This window comes from Octodon degus, unplaced genomic scaffold (assembly GCF_000260255.1).
Source record: "Octodon degus isolate 3935 unplaced genomic scaffold, OctDeg1.0 scaffold00012, whole genome shotgun sequence".
Lineage (NCBI taxonomy): Eukaryota > Metazoa > Chordata > Mammalia > Rodentia > Octodontidae > Octodon > Octodon degus.
The window spans coordinates 21372038-21387462 of NW_004524588.1; the positions used below are offsets into that span (position 1 = coordinate 21372038).

Genomic DNA, 15425 nt, shown 5'->3' on the forward strand with positions numbered 1-15425 from the left:
ATTTATTTTTTTTCTCTTTCTTTTTGCCAGTATCTGATCTATTTATTTATTTTTAAAGTCCTTATCAAGTTAACTATCATAAACCCAGATTAGTAGCCAAACTAACAGGCCCAAAACACATAAAACACTAAGACGTTTATACTAAATCAAGGTATACTTTTAGACACATTGGCCATGCCCGATTTCAGTCATTTGTTTTCTCTCTTTTCCTCGTGGTGTCTTTCTTTTATTTTGCCCCTTTATTTATATTTCGAGTCTTTCATATAAGAGAGACCACGTGAAGTTTAAGCTGCGGTCTGATTTCTTTCCCCTAACATTACAGCTTTGAGGTGCACCCATTTTTCACAAATGATCAATTCTTTCTGGCAGAGCGATACTTCATTCATCTAAATAGCACTCTTCCTTATCCGTTCATCTGTTGATAGAGCCAGAGGCTCCTTCCAAGATGTAGCTATTACTCACCGTGCGGCTGTAAACCCGTATCCGCTATCACTGTGATGTGATGCCTTCCACTCTCTTGGAAGATACCTAGAAGGGAAATAGTTTGGTGAAATGGAATTTCTATTTTTAGTTTTCTGCACAGCTCCGCACTGAGAGCCACGGTGGCTCCACAGGTTTACACTCCCCTGACAATAAAGCTGGGTGTGCTGTGCCGCCCCCAACTTCTCCAGCCTTGTCATTGTTTGATTCTTTGACCATGGCCATTCCTTCTGGGGTGAGATAAAAATCTCAGTGTTTTAATGTGCATTTCTTGAATGACCAGAAGTCTTGAACTTTGTTTTCATGTATTTATGAGTTATTTGTATTTCCTCATTTGAAAAATGTGGATTCCTTTCAGATGTCCCCTGCTTTTTTTTTTAAATGGGTCTTTAGATCAGAAGGCTCTCATATTTTTAGTTGGTTTTTTGTTTTTTATTTTTGTACTGAGGATTGAACTCAGGATCTTGTGCTTGCCAGGAAGGTACTTATACTGCAGAGCTACCCAGCCTTTTGAGTTCTTTTTAAAATTTTTAAAAAAATTTATTTATTTATTTACTTGGTACAGCATCTTGCTACATACTGTGGCTGGCCTGGTGCACTGGCCTGGCATGACATGTGGTACTTGGGATTGAACTTGTACTTGCCAGGCAGGTGCTAGCCCCACTGAGTTCTTTATAAATTCTAAATATTTATACTTTTCTGAGGAGTAGTTGGCAATTTTTTTTCTATAGCTTATCTTTGCTGTTGGTTCTTCGTGGTGCAAAAGCTTTTTAATTTGATGTGATTCCATTTTTTGATTCTTGGTATTATTTCTTATTCAACTGAAGTTCTGTTCAGAGAGTTTTTGCCTCTGCCTACATCTTCAAGATTTTTACCAGGTTTATCTTCCAGCAGATTGTGTTTCTGTTTTAATATTTATATCTTTGATCTATTTTGATTTTAGTTTAATGTACGCTAAGAGATATAGGTCTAGGTTCAATCGTCAGCATGTGGGAGTTAGATTTCCAGCACCATCTGATAAAGAGGCTGTCTCTCCTCAGCAAAAGTCCTAGGACCCCTGTCAGGGATAAGGTGACCGTGTGTGCTTGGAGTTGTTCCTCGTCCCCTATCCTGTTCTGTGGATCTGAAGGTGTCCTTTTTTGGCAGTACCATGCTGCTTTTAATTACTACAGCTTTGTAGCTTAATTTGAAGCCCAGAATGGTGATAATCCCTGCCTTACCCTTGTTGCCCAAAACTGTTTTGCTATTCTATTTAAAAAATTTTTCCCCATATTTTAATGAAAGTTAGAATTTGACTTAAAATAAAATACATCTCATAGGTGTCTTTCCTTGTATTTTAAGGACCAGAAAGCTCAAAGGATGGCACAAGCTGGGAGCTGAACATTATTAGGGAGTGTAGCTCTAGGAAGTCATCGCTGCAGGAGGAGAAGTAATTAAAACTTAGGTCGCCTGAAAAATAACAATCCCTAGTTGTTTGGTGCCCTGCAAGAAGGGACTTCAAGTGTCTTATTAAAAAATGAGGGTTGGGGAGGTAGCTCAGCCTTCTAAGTTGGCGCACCCTTGTATTCTCAGTGTCAGGGCGCCTGAGATAGGAGGATCCCAATGAGTCCAAGCTGCGCAGCGAGACCACGGAAGTATTTTCTGCTCAGGAGACCTGCCATTTAAACTTCGGAAGGATGGGGAGGATATTGGCTCTTAGGATTAACTTCTGCTTGTGTCCTCTGTGCTTACGTCGCTGGTCATCTTCTGTGCCCCACTTTGAGGCGCCACATGCTGTATGTTAGCAGTTGGAGCCCAAAGAAAGAACAGGAAGACTGCACTCATACGGCTTTGGAGGTCTCACAGGCTTAGTCTCTCTAAAGGAGCCCTGAGCCTGCTTGATTTGCTGTTCTAGATCTCTGAGTCTATGGACTTTAGGATTGCTATCTCTAATCCTGTGAGGAATGCTGTTGGTATTTTAATTGAGATGGCATTAAATCTGTATACTAGTTTTGAAAGTACAGCCATTTGGAGTATATTGGTTCTGCCTACCCAGGAACAGGGGATATCTTTTCATTTTCAGATGTTCTCTTTCATTTCTTTTTTCAGAGGACTGCCGTTTTCATTATAGAGGTGTTTCATGTCCTTTGTTAGGTTAATTAGTAGTAGTTCATTTTTATTGATGTTATTGTGAACGGTATTGTTTCCCTAATTCCTTTTCCAGTGAGTTTATTATTGGTGTACAGGAATGTTATTGCATTCATCATTTTTGAGTGTTGACTTTATATCCTAGTTGGTATTTAGTTTAGGTAGTAACACAGGGTCTACAGGCTCTACAGGGTCTCACTATGTAGATTAGACTTGTAGTGATCCTTCTGTTGTCAGCCTCCCAAGCACTGGGATTACAGGCGTGCGCCACCATGCCCAGGCTCAGTAGCCATCTCAGTGTGCCCTGGGGATGGGGTTGGCACGGCACACTAGGGATCAAACCTTGGCTGCTGCTGCAATTGTCGTAACTTCCTTCCTCATACTACCTTTGGATTTAGATTGTTCTTGTTTTTCTAGGACCTTGAGGTGGATCTTTAAGTTATTTATTTGAGCTCACTCTTTTTCTGATGTGGGAATTCACAGCTACAAACTTCTTTTGTAATTCATTGACTGTTCCAGGGTAGTATTTAATTGCCTTGTGTTTGTTTAGTTTCTGTGGTTTGCTATTGATTTTTAGTTTCATTGTATATGTTCTGATTTTATGCATGTGATAATTTCCATTTGTTTATACTTACTTAAGCATGCCTTATGGACTTGTGGTCTCTAAAGTCTCAATGCTAGTGAGAAGAATGTGTATCCTGTGGCTGTTGGATGGAATACTCTGTAGCAATCTATTGAGTCCATTTATTCAAAGAATGGGTCAAACTCTGGCTATTTCTTTTTTTCTTTTTGATACTAGGGATTGAACTCAGGACCTTGTGTTTGCCACGCAGATGCTTCAGTCACTGAGCTATCTCCCTGGCCCACTATGGGTATTATTTTGTTAATTTTTTTCACCTAGTTAATCTTTCCATTTGTAGCAGTGAAGTGTTGTGGTCCCCCATTTCGACTGCATTGTTGTTTATCTGCTTTTTCATATGTATTTGTTATGTTTGTTTTATGAAGTTGATTATGCAGCTATTAGGTGCATATATGTTTATAATTCTTATCTTTTCCTATTGAATTGTTCCCTTCACTAATGCGCAGTGACCTTTGTCTGTTCTGATCAATTTTTTTTTTTTTTTTTTTTTCCAGAACTGGGGATTGAACTCAGGCCCTTGTGCCTGCCAGGCAAGCGCTTAATCTACCCAGCTATCTCCCCGGCCCATCTGATCAATTTTGGCTTAAAATTCACTTTGTCTGAAATTAGGATAGCTAATGCTGCTTTTTCCAGATTCTTGTCTGGAATATTGTTTTCCATCCTTTGACTTTTAACCTGTGAATTTATGTTTGAGTTTAATGTATTTCTTGCATATTGTGTATTGATGGATTACTTCTTTCTTTCTTTCTTACTTATGTATTTGGTGCAGAATCTCACTATGCAGCTTGTAATCCCAGCACTGACGGAGCTGAAAGCAGGAGGATCACTATGAGTCTGAGCTGCGTAGTGAGACCCTGTAACAACCAACTACATATAAAAGAGAGAAACATGTCATTTTAAGCTCTTTAAATGATCTTTAAGTTTTGTGTTGACAAGTCTGCTGTGATTCTAGCGGATTTACCTTTATGTATCATTTGGTGCCTTTCCTTAATAGCTTTCAATGTTTTTGTTCCTATAATGGACTTCTGATACTTTGAATTTAACATGACCCTGAAAAGTTTTCTCCTGGTGGTGACCATTTGGGGTTTGGTATGCCTCACTTAGCTGTATATTTCTTTCTTTCTTTGAAATTGGAAAGTTTCCTGCCATTATTTCTGTGAGCAGGTTTTATGCTGTTCATGATTTCTGATTTTTCGCTCATTACAATTATTCTAACATTAGTCTGCTTTGCTTCATCTCACGGCAGTTGATTTTAAGGTGTCTGAGCAGTGGGTCTTGAGGGCATCATTGTCTTCTAGTTCTGAAATTCTGTCCTCATATTGGCCACTTATACTACACATACTTTCAGTGCAATTTTTAATCATGTGGATTTCTTCCTGAAACTTTTTTATGGATTCCAATCATTTGCTAAAGTGGAGATTTTGGAGGTATTTTATCACCTGTCATCTCATGTTTCAATTGTTGTTGTTGCACTTAGTTTTGTGGATTCTTATTGGGTAGACACTTTGCAGCTAGAATAGAGATCACTTCAGCCCCTGTTCAGTGTTGTACTTTGGATTTGGACAGCTATAGTCTTTGGCTTTAGCCCCAAGATCAAGCCACTTTGCTTAGTTTGGGAGGGGAGAATGCATTGTATTTAGCTGAACCCTGAGTTCTCCAGGAATTTAATATAGTATTGCTAACATCACAGAAGATAATCTGATTGTCAGATTATAGAGAAATAACAACTATAGAGAAATAACAAGCAAATCAGCTGCAGTAGTATTGTACTTGACAAATTGGATAGTAAGATAAAATAAAAACCGATTTGAGCCAGAACACAGGCCCCGCATGTGAGTGAGACCACCCGGGGCCCACCGGATCCTCATTCAATCCAGAGCCCAGGCCTGGTATGTGAGTGAGACGGCCCAGGCCCTCCAGATGCTCATTCGACCTAGAGCCCAGGCCCGTTGTGGAACCTGCAGCAGAACTCCCTGCAAAGAGGCTAGAGGCAAGACCCTCTCAGCTGATTTAGGAGCAGAACATCTTGCCAGAGTGGCACTGAGGGTTCAACTCCAAGGGCTGCAAGAGGAAGAAGTGGAGCACAGCAACCAGACCCAAGTCACACCCACTTGGATGAGTTTGAACTTAGAAGATCCAGACCTGGTGCTAAGGTAATAACTCTAATCTCTACACCAAAAGTCAGAAGACAGTGCTGTAGAAAATTACAAAGAGAATGAAGAAAATGCATTCTCAGGCCCCAAGCCCACCCAGAACAAATGCAGAAGACACTAGCATAGAAGAAATTGGAAACTGCACATCTAAAATCTCTGAAATAATAGCATCTGAAATAAAGCAATAACTACAGAAAGGTATGGAGGAAATCAGGTCAGAAATAATTTCTGAAGTAAAAAAAGAAATGACAACTATAATGAAAGAATTACTAAGTGCTTCTAAAGAAGACACTGATAAAAAATAGAGCAGAGTATAAAAATGATGAAATCCTTGAATAAGCAATATAGGAAAGAAATAGAAAATGCATGAAACAGATCCAAAGTGATATGCAGGAATTTAAAACCTCAATCACAAGCTGACAAAACTGTTTGAATGAAAGTGAGAATAGACTTTCAGACCTTAAAGACACCATTGCAACTAGTGAAAAAGTAGGAACAGATCTCTTAAAAACAACTAGGATGCAGGAAAAAATAATTCAATACCTACAAGATGATACAAAGATGAATATGACCCTGTAGGCCCTGTACTAAATACATTCAAAAATTAATAAAGCTTTATGGTTATGCTATTAAATGTGCAAGGTTTGGGGGCAGGGAAATGCAAGGGAAAAAAATGTGACACCATAAATTATATAAAGTGCAGAGAAGAGCCATGGTAGAAAGGATGTCAGAGAAGAAAACAAGTAACAAGAAATTAAGACAAGGGGCCGGGGAGATGGTTCAGTGGAATAAGCGCTTCCCTGGCAAGCGCAAGGGCCTAAGTTAAATTCCCGGTTCTTAAAAAAAAAAAAGAAAGAAAGAATGAATGAAAGAAATTAAGACAAAAGAAAAGGGAGAAAAAGGAAATTATATGGGGAGTACAAATGACAGAAAAAATAAATGGAGGAAAATAAGAAAGAAAAATAGGTAAGAAACAAGGAAGGATACAGGGAAAAATGTTCAAACCCAGTAAACCAGTGAAGAAGAAAAAAGAAAGCAAATGTCTGTGTTGTTTTTCTTCCAGGACCTACAATGCCACCACAGTGACTCAATCAAGACTCGTCTTTGCTCACACCGGCAGATAAAGAAAGCAGCTGGGCCCAAGACCTGCGCTTGCTGCAGGCACCAGCGAGCAGAGGGTCAAGGCAAGAGTGCTGGTGCTGTGACGTACAATGCAGGCTGAGCCTGCACGCTGGCCTTGGGGTGGGGGTGGCGTCCTTTATCTCAGAACCCTCAGGGGTCTCTCTCCAGCTTGACCTCAGCTCCCTGACTGTGGCTGTGTCCCATGGCTATCTCTTACCCAGTCACTGTGGGAACGTGACACTGGGAGCCTGAAGTGAAGCCATCTGGGGGGTGCTGAGTCTCTGGTTCAGACAATCAGTCCTTCCCCAGAAAGGTGTACAGCCGACCACCCTCTTCTTGGTTGTGGCTGGTGACCACACTCGCTGCTCTTTGTCTACAGCTCACAGTGCTGCCAGTCCATTCAGCACAGCCACACAGCCATTTGTCCCTGAAGCCCTCAAAGCTTTCACTTTGAAGAGTTGGTTTCCCTCCTGCAAGTTGCAAGCTGGGAGCTGAGGAGAAAGTTCAGATCATCTCTTCCCCTCTCTGTGGTGCTTTTTTTTTCTTTTCTGTATTTGGTACAGGGTCTACAGAGTCTACAGGATCTCACTACATAGATCAGAATCATAATGATCCTCCTGTTTTCAGCCTCCCAAGTGCTGGGAGTTATTATTTATTTTTGCGGAACTGGGGATTGAACTCAGGCCCTTGCGCTTGCCAGGGAAGAGCTTATTCCACTGAGCCAACTCCCTGGCCACTCAAGTGCTGGGATTACAGGTTCACCACCATGCCCAGTCTCAATTGCAGTCTCTGGGCACACCCCAGGGGTGGGCCTGGCATGGCACAGCAGGGATCAAACCCCTGTCACTGCGCTCTGCCTAAGCAAGTGTGTTAGTCCACTGAGTTATCAGGCTGGCCCTTGTCTGTGGTGTGTTTTGTCTCCTAAATTTCTCTGTAAGTTTTAATTTTTCTATCAGATCCATTTTGGCTCCCCAGGAGCTTTCCTTTTTCTTCCCTGAGCTGTCATTTTCCAGGATCTAGACTCTGAGTGTTGGAGAGACTGATCTTTTGTTGCTTACTTGGTCACCTGCTTTTTAACCTCCAAAGTTTTGGTGATGTCCTTTCTCCCATTTTCTGTCATCAATTTTATTTTTTATCCTCATTTGTAATTTAAGGGGGTTTCAGGGAGGAGCAGAAAGAAAAATGTGTTTTGAAATGCTCTGTCTGCCTGGAGGCCCTCCTCTGTGCTGAGTGGCTTGGACATTTGTAAAGCAGGGGTAAACGGATGTGTTTCACAGGCGCTCCTCTCTGCAGACACCTGCCCTTTCCCTTTCAAGCCAATACACCACTCAGATGTCTCTGTCTCTCTTTGTATTTTAGGGAAGGCTCTACAGGGTGTTCAGGGTCTCAGTACTGGATCGGACTCGTAGTGATCCGCCTGTTTACAGCTTCGCACGCACCACCATGCCCAGTCTCAATTGCTGTCTCAGCATGCCCCGTGGGTGGGGCCAACATTGCAGGATTGGGGATCAAACTCCCCACTCCTGCACCTGCTTGCAAGTGCTTTAATCCACTGAGCTATTTGCCCGGCCCAAAAGTTCAGAAGGATTTTTTTTTGGCCTGGCTTAGGCTGCCTTAATGGTGGGTGTGGTGTGGCTTTTGGAACTGGGGGTCGAACTGCAGTCCCACAAGCCGGACTGGGTTTGCCCAGGCAGGTGCTCAAACAACTGAGCTAACCGGCAAGCCCCTTCAGCCTTCTCCTTAGTAATCACATTTTGTAAGAAGTCTGTCTTCCAAGGTGAAGTCTGGACTGGATGTCAGGCATCCCATGTTCACGATAATCGTTCCTCCTGTAACCTTTATCACACTTGGGTGTAGTGGCTTCTTTACCAGCTTTTAAAATGGCAGAAGTTCCTAGTAAAATAGAAGCAGTCCAACTTCAAAGCTAATACTAGAAAACAAATTATGAACATCAGAGCAGAAATAATTGAAATTGGGACTAAAACAATACCAAGAATCAATAAATTAAAGAGACGGTTCTTCAAATACTGCTTTCTTTCTACAGCAGTACATAATAATAAACAAAATGGATAAATCCTTAGCTAATCTAACCAAAAAAGAAAAGGAAAGTCTCATATCAGTGCAATTAGAAATAAAAAAGATGAAATCACAACAGACAATACCAAAATCCAGAACATTGTAACTACTTCAAAAACCTGTATTACAATAAATTGGAGAATACAAAAGAAATAGGTTTCTAGACACATACTAATTATAAAAACTAAGCCAAGATGTATAAAAAGCTTGAATAATCTGATAACTTGCAATGCAATTGAGGTAATAATTAAAAACCCCCAAACACTACCAACTAAGAAGATCACAGGGTCAGATAAATCTACGTCTGAATTCTATGGGAACTTTAGGGAAGATCTAATAGCAGTGCTTTTCAAACTCTTGAATGAAATTAAAGGTAAGGAGTACTTCCAAAGTTATTCATGGAAGCTGGCATTACCCCAATTCCAAAATCAGACACGGACCGAATACAAAAGATGACCATATGGCAATCTCTTTAATGAATATAGATGCAGAAATTCTCAACAAGATATTTGCAAACAGAATTCAAAGAAAAAAAAAAAAAGGTTAAAAAGGTCATAGGCTTCATCCCAGCAATGCAAGGGTAGTTAAAGATGGGTAGATAGATAAATGTAGTGCACCACAGAAGCAAGAACAAGAATCACGTGACCGTCTCAGCAGATGCAGGAAGCCTTTGGCCAAACCCAATATCCATTCATGATAAAAAATTCTGAAAACATCTTATTTCAATCTGATAAAAGCAATTTATGACAAACTAATGGGCAACATCATATTGAGTAGGAAAAAGCTAAAAGATTTCTCCCTAAAATCAGGATCAAGACAAGGATGTCCACTATTGTCACTGCTATTCAACATATTCTTGGAGTATTAACCAGAGCAATCAGGTAAGAGAAAGAAATAAAGACCCTGTATCAAATACGTAAATAAATAAACAAAAGGAAAATGGAAAGTCATCCCCTGTTGTCAGATATATGACATGATCCTTTACGTAGAAGACACAAAATACCAAAAACTCTTAGAATTAATAACCAAATTCAACACTGTAGCAGGATACAAAATCAAGATACAAAAATCAACAGCATTACTCTATAGCAATAATGAACCTGCCAAGAAAGAATTAAGAAAATAATACTATTTAAAAAAAGAAAATAATACTATTCATAATGTCATCAAGAAAAAACTAAATATTTTAATTTTTTTTCTCTTTTGAAGGTTTCAATTGTTCTTCATTTCTTCAATACCCCATATTTTAATGAATATACAGCACTTTTACTTGGCATCAATTACAATTTCATTTAGAAATAGTCTAGCTGCGCCATATCAGCTGGCATGGTTACTGATCTCTCCATTCCTTGAGGTCACTCTGCCAACGGGGGGCAGGTTCCCTTCTATCCCAGTCTGTGTTGCTGTGTAGGTCCGCGCAGCAGTACACAATGTGGCCCCACCGCCTGGTATAGCATCACCGTATTTGTCACGGAAATCAGCTGTGCATTTCTGGTGACTCCGCCTTGCTGCCATTTGCTGAATGCTTTGAACTGGAAAATGACCTCATGGTTTTTCGGCCAAGGGAAATATCGTGGAGCTGAAGCTGAAACTGCAGCTACTGCAGCTGCCAGCTTGGTGCAAATTACTTCCAGATAGCCTTGCAAAGAGCCTAAAAATTCATTTCTTAACCAAGGAACCAAAGGACCTCTGCAACGAAAACTACAGGAATCTAAAAGAGAGATTGAAGAGGACTTCAGAAAGTGGAAAGTTGGGCTGGGGAGGTAGCTTGGTGGCCCACGTGCCCACCTACCAAGCACAAGGATCCAGGCTACTGAAACTGGGCATGGTAGCGCATGCCAGTAGTTCCAGCACCAGGGAGGCTGAGACAGGAAGAGCATGATGAGTCCAAGCTGTGTAGCAAGATCCTGTACCAAATAAATAAATAAACAAATAAATAAATAAATAAATGAAAATGGAAAGTTATCCCCTGTTGCTGGATAGGCAGAATGAATATTGTCAAAGTGGCCATCCTTCCAAAGCTGAGATACAGATTTAATGCAATACCAACTAAAAAACCAACAGTGTTCTTTACAGAACCGGAGAAAGCAGTCCTAAAAATTCATATGGAATCAGAAGCTACGCAGGGTAACAAAAGCAACCCTGGGGAACAGGCTATGAAGTTATGGTGATTAAAAGCAGCATGCTGTTGACACAATAACAGCCATGTGGGTCAGTGCAGTGGCAGAGGGGACAGCTGAGCTGTTGATCTTTATCAAAGAGGCCAAAAATACGCTAGAAGAAACACACTCTTTAGCAAACGGCGCTGGGCAGACTCACTCCGCACACGCAGGAGACTGAGTGTACGTGGTTAAACAACAGAGCGACAATCTAATGGCGCGTTTGCACTTTGTTCTCGGAAGTAGCAGCCGGCGGTTCAGGACTGACTGGGGAAGCCACTCCCGGGGAAAGTGCACGGGCACTTTGTTTGCGCTGGTTCCCATGTAGAAAGGAATAACATAAATCTATGCTCACTTCCTCTGGTTCTGCTCCTGTGGACTGCCTTCTGGGACTACCTGCAGGTAGGGACCGCCCGGGCTTGCCCCTTGTGATTCGCACTCTGCTCTCCGCAGAGGTGGGCAACCTGGTGCAGGGTCTGTAACAGCTTCACAGGTAGCGTGTGGGCCAGTTGGAGGAGGATTCTTTCTTTTACGTGTGACCTTATCAAAGGGAACAGTCTCATTTGCAGTTAATGCTTTTGGATTTTTCTAAAAAAAAAAAAAAAAAACACAATGTGGAAAGTAAAAACTACCGAAAATTTCAAATTACCATTGATCCTTTTACCAAAAAACTGTTTACTGGTATTTTGTGAATTAATTCCCTGGATTTTTTTTCAATGTTTATTTCATGAGTATTTGAGACATCTGAAGTATATTTCTCTGGCTCTCTTTCCTACGTAGTAATGAATCACTGGTGTTTCTCAAACTCAAATATTCTTTTCTTTGGACTGAGAATCCAACTCAGGACCTTGTGCTTCTCAGGCAGGCCCTCAGTCACTGAGCTGTATCCAGGGCCCAAACTGAAATATTTTTAAAAACATGACTTTAATGGTTGTATATTTTATATAACTATTCTCCAACTTAAAAATTTTCTTGTTATAATGTTTTATTAACTTTTTATAAGAATAAGCCTTATTACATTTTTTTTTTTTTAGGAACCAGGGATTGAACTCAGGCCCTTGTGCTTGCCAGGGAAGCGCTTATTCCACTAAGCCATCTCCCTGGCCCCTTTATTACATATTTTAATTAAAGGAACTTAAAGAAATTCCTAAGGAATTTTGTAAGGAAACTCAGTCACTAACCTTGAAGAATAAAAGTAACAGAGACAAATTTGATGTAGCATGTGAGATGGATATTTAGAAATGGTAATATACTTGGTATGTATAACTGTTAGTATTAGTACTATATATGGGGGAGTCTATTTATTTTTGTTGTTGTTTGTTTTGTGGTGCTGGGCATAGGACTCCAGACCTTATGCTTGCCAGGCAGGTGCTTATGCCACTGAGCTATCTCCCTGGCCCAGGGGGATTTTATTAACATTATTTATAATGTTTACATTTTGTATTTGTTTTTTGTTGATGTAGGGTCTCACTATGCAGCTCAGACTTGTAGTGATCCTCCTGTCTCAACCTCCCCAGCACTGGGATTACAGGTGTGCACCACCACTCCTGGTCTTGGTGGCTGGTTTCGTGGCCTGCACCACTCACTTGGGTTCCAGGAGCGCCACATGAGGTATGGGGATCAATCCCAGGTCCTTGTGCTTGCCAGGAAGGTGCTTAGAGTGCCGAGCTGTCTCCCTAGCCCAAGTATCTTTATTTGTATACTTAATTTACTATTTTTTCAATAGAAAGGTTTTACATTTATTAAAGGCAAGAGTAGAAACACATTCTGCACAGCGCATTTAGACCAAGTAGAAGTAGGAAAAGCAGTACCCACCACAGCTTGAGCGCCGGCCTCTGTGTGTGTGAGCCCAAGTTGGACCAGCTCTTCAGGATGACTTCAGTCACGAGCTGCAGTCTCCAGCACAAGTTTATAACAATGTATCAAAATAAATTAGGTTGGTTAAACGGGGAGGCAAGCTTTTAGCTTCTAAAGCTATCTGGTTGTTTGTTAACAGCATTGATTTAATAAAATGCAATAGAAAAAGTATGTGCATTTCTTGGGTAAATCTTGTTCTTAAAGAGAGCAAATCACGGGTGGCGGCCCGTGTGTAATTGCAGCCCCTTGAGGCTGAGGTAGGAGCCCTGCGGGTCGGAGCCGGGCAGGCCAACCGCTTGGGGAGCAGGAAAGGCTCGTCTTCACGAGGAGGAAAGCTGGTGAGGACCACGAGAGGGCAGTATTTCAGTTCGTTTGTTTTTAATTGCAGACAAGAGCTTAATACAAATGGACCTAGTTTTAAAACTGATAAAAGTAGGGGCTGGGGAGATGGTTCAGTGGAATAAGCGCTTCCCTGGCAAGCGCAAGGGCCTGAGTTCAATCCCTGGTTCCACCAAAACAACAACAACAACAAAAAAAAAACAACTGATAAAAGTCATTTGAAAAGATCCTTGCTGACGATGTGCTGCTGAGGACCTCCCCCACGGCACACACACCGGGACAGCTCGCTGAGGGCAGGATGCGGTCTGTGGTTCTGGAAGAAGACAGCTGTGCGACAGCTCGCTGAGGGCAGGATGCGGTCTGTGGTTCTGGAAGAAGACAGCTGTGCTGATGCGACCGAGTCCTGGCCGCCCAGCTCCCGTCGGGCCTCTCCCCGCGTCCAGCCCGCGCTGTGGCCTTGAAGAGGACTTGCGGCTGCACTGCGCACGCTGCACGCTCTCCTGGATCAGTTTCCTTCCGTGCCTGGTGCATCCCGGGTCCCCCGGGCCCTCTCCCTTGGGGCCACGTTCAGCTTCACTGCAGTTGGCTACTTGTGTTTATTTCCCCGGAAACCGTGCTGGGGTGTGGTGCTTTATTCATTTCTGTTTATCTAGATGTCAGACGGCGCCTGACACAAAGACAGTGCTTAAAATACATACTCAGTAGATGAGCAAATAGCCGTGCTCTGAAGGGAGGCTGTAATGAGAGCATTTTGTATGTAACATCTTCATGGATATTTTTAAAATATAAAAAATTTTAAAGAATACAAATTAGTAATGAAAAAACTCCATCAGACACAAAAATAATAGGAATTCAACAGTGGTTGCTGAATTGCATAATATCTTCAAAATAGTTGCTTAGGTTACCAGATATAAATGTGCAAAATTGGTTTAAAGAAAATAAAACAAAACAAAAATAAAAATTGTAAGAAATTAAAAAGAAAAAATATTTTAAGCATTAACTATTCTTTTAAATGAATAGCAGAGGGGCTGGTGAGATAGCTCAGCAGTCTAAAGCTCCTGCTTAGGCAAGCTTAGGCAAGTGTGGGGATCGAGGTTCAATCCCCAGCATCACATGCAGCGCCAGCCCACCCAGGGCCAGCTGAGCCAGCCACAAAACAAAACAAAACAGCCAGCAAAAATTGGCAGTACAATCATCCATCCTGCGTATATACATAAACATACCCTTTCCCATGTCTTTTGTCCTTCTCCTCACCCCAGTTTTTCTCTCCCATTGAACAAATTCTTTCCCTTGCACAGTATCTGTTGTACCCATCAGATATTATTTACTCATTTAGGTTCTCACACTAGTGCGACAATATGTCCTTGGATTTTATTTTTTTCTTTTTAATGTATTTGGTACAGGGTCCACTACGCAGCTTGGACTCATAGTGATCCTCCTGTTTTCAGCCTCCTCAGTGCTGGGATTACAGGCATGCGCCACCACGCCTGGTCTCTGTAGGTGGCTCCGGCCTGGGCCAGTGCAGATGTCCATGGATATTTTTCCATTTTTCTTTTTTTGTCTTTTTTAGACAGGGTCTTGCTATGCAGTTCAGGCTGGCCTTCAGCTCACTTTGTAGCTCAGACTGGTTTGGAACTCCCAACAATCCTCCTGCCTCAGCCTCCCAGTACTGAGCTTAGAGATGTGTACCATCACACTCAACCCTATGGCTATTTCTACCCTCACATTTCAAATATACTGTAATGGGTTGTAACTGTGGGAAATTACTAGGAGGAACCTTGTGTCCTCGCTCAAATGGCTTTCTGGTATCTACTCTGAAAATCAATGTGGCTCTTGTAATATTTCATTTGGGCAAAGCTGGCATGGACCTCTAGATCTTTGGGCGTCTCTTCCTGGCTTGAGTGCAGATCCTTTAGCTGGCTAGTGTTGTGCACAGCTGATGTGTTTCCACCCCAGCCATACATTGTAGCCGGCCCCACCTGGGGCAAATTCCACTTATTGCTAAGAACTGTGAAAACCTCCTATTCGTAAACAGCTTGCAGCTTTGTCAACAAGGACATAGTTTTTTGCTATAAAAGACTGTGCTTAACTCTGTTTTGGGGCTGGTTAGCACCTTGCTGTGAGGAGTGCGGCTGACCAGCTGCCAGGCTGGATAATAAAGGCTCACCAAATTCCAATCTGTTCTGGTTTCGGTCTCTGTTCAAGTCGTACTTGGTACACATACCTCTAAAATCAACCATCTGACTTCCAAAGCAAACCAAAGACAGACTTGCCAATGGTGAGGTAGAGTCAGGTTTTGTTAAATAGGACAGTGAAAGGGAATTTGGGAGGAAAATTTAGATTTCCCCAATGTTTTCCCTTGACGTCTTGGAGGATTACATTCCATTCAAGAAATTTAACGGCTAAGACCGACTTACATTTGTTATTTCATTCTTAATCAGTAGCATTTTTTCCAGACAATTAGGTAAAGTT

General features: G+C 41.7%; 1 protein-coding gene across 1 annotated transcript in view; it reads right to left on the bottom strand.

Annotated features, from left to right (window-relative positions):
* Positions 1-462: 462 nt before the first annotated feature.
* Cep126 (centrosomal protein 126) overlaps positions 463-15425 on the bottom strand; it is a 119528-nt gene continuing 104565 nt past the window's right edge. Inside the window, 1 exon segment of the mRNA XM_023709481.1 lies at positions 463-528. Coding sequence (XP_023565249.1) covers positions 490-528 — 39 coding nt within the window. The 3' untranslated portion in view covers positions 463-489.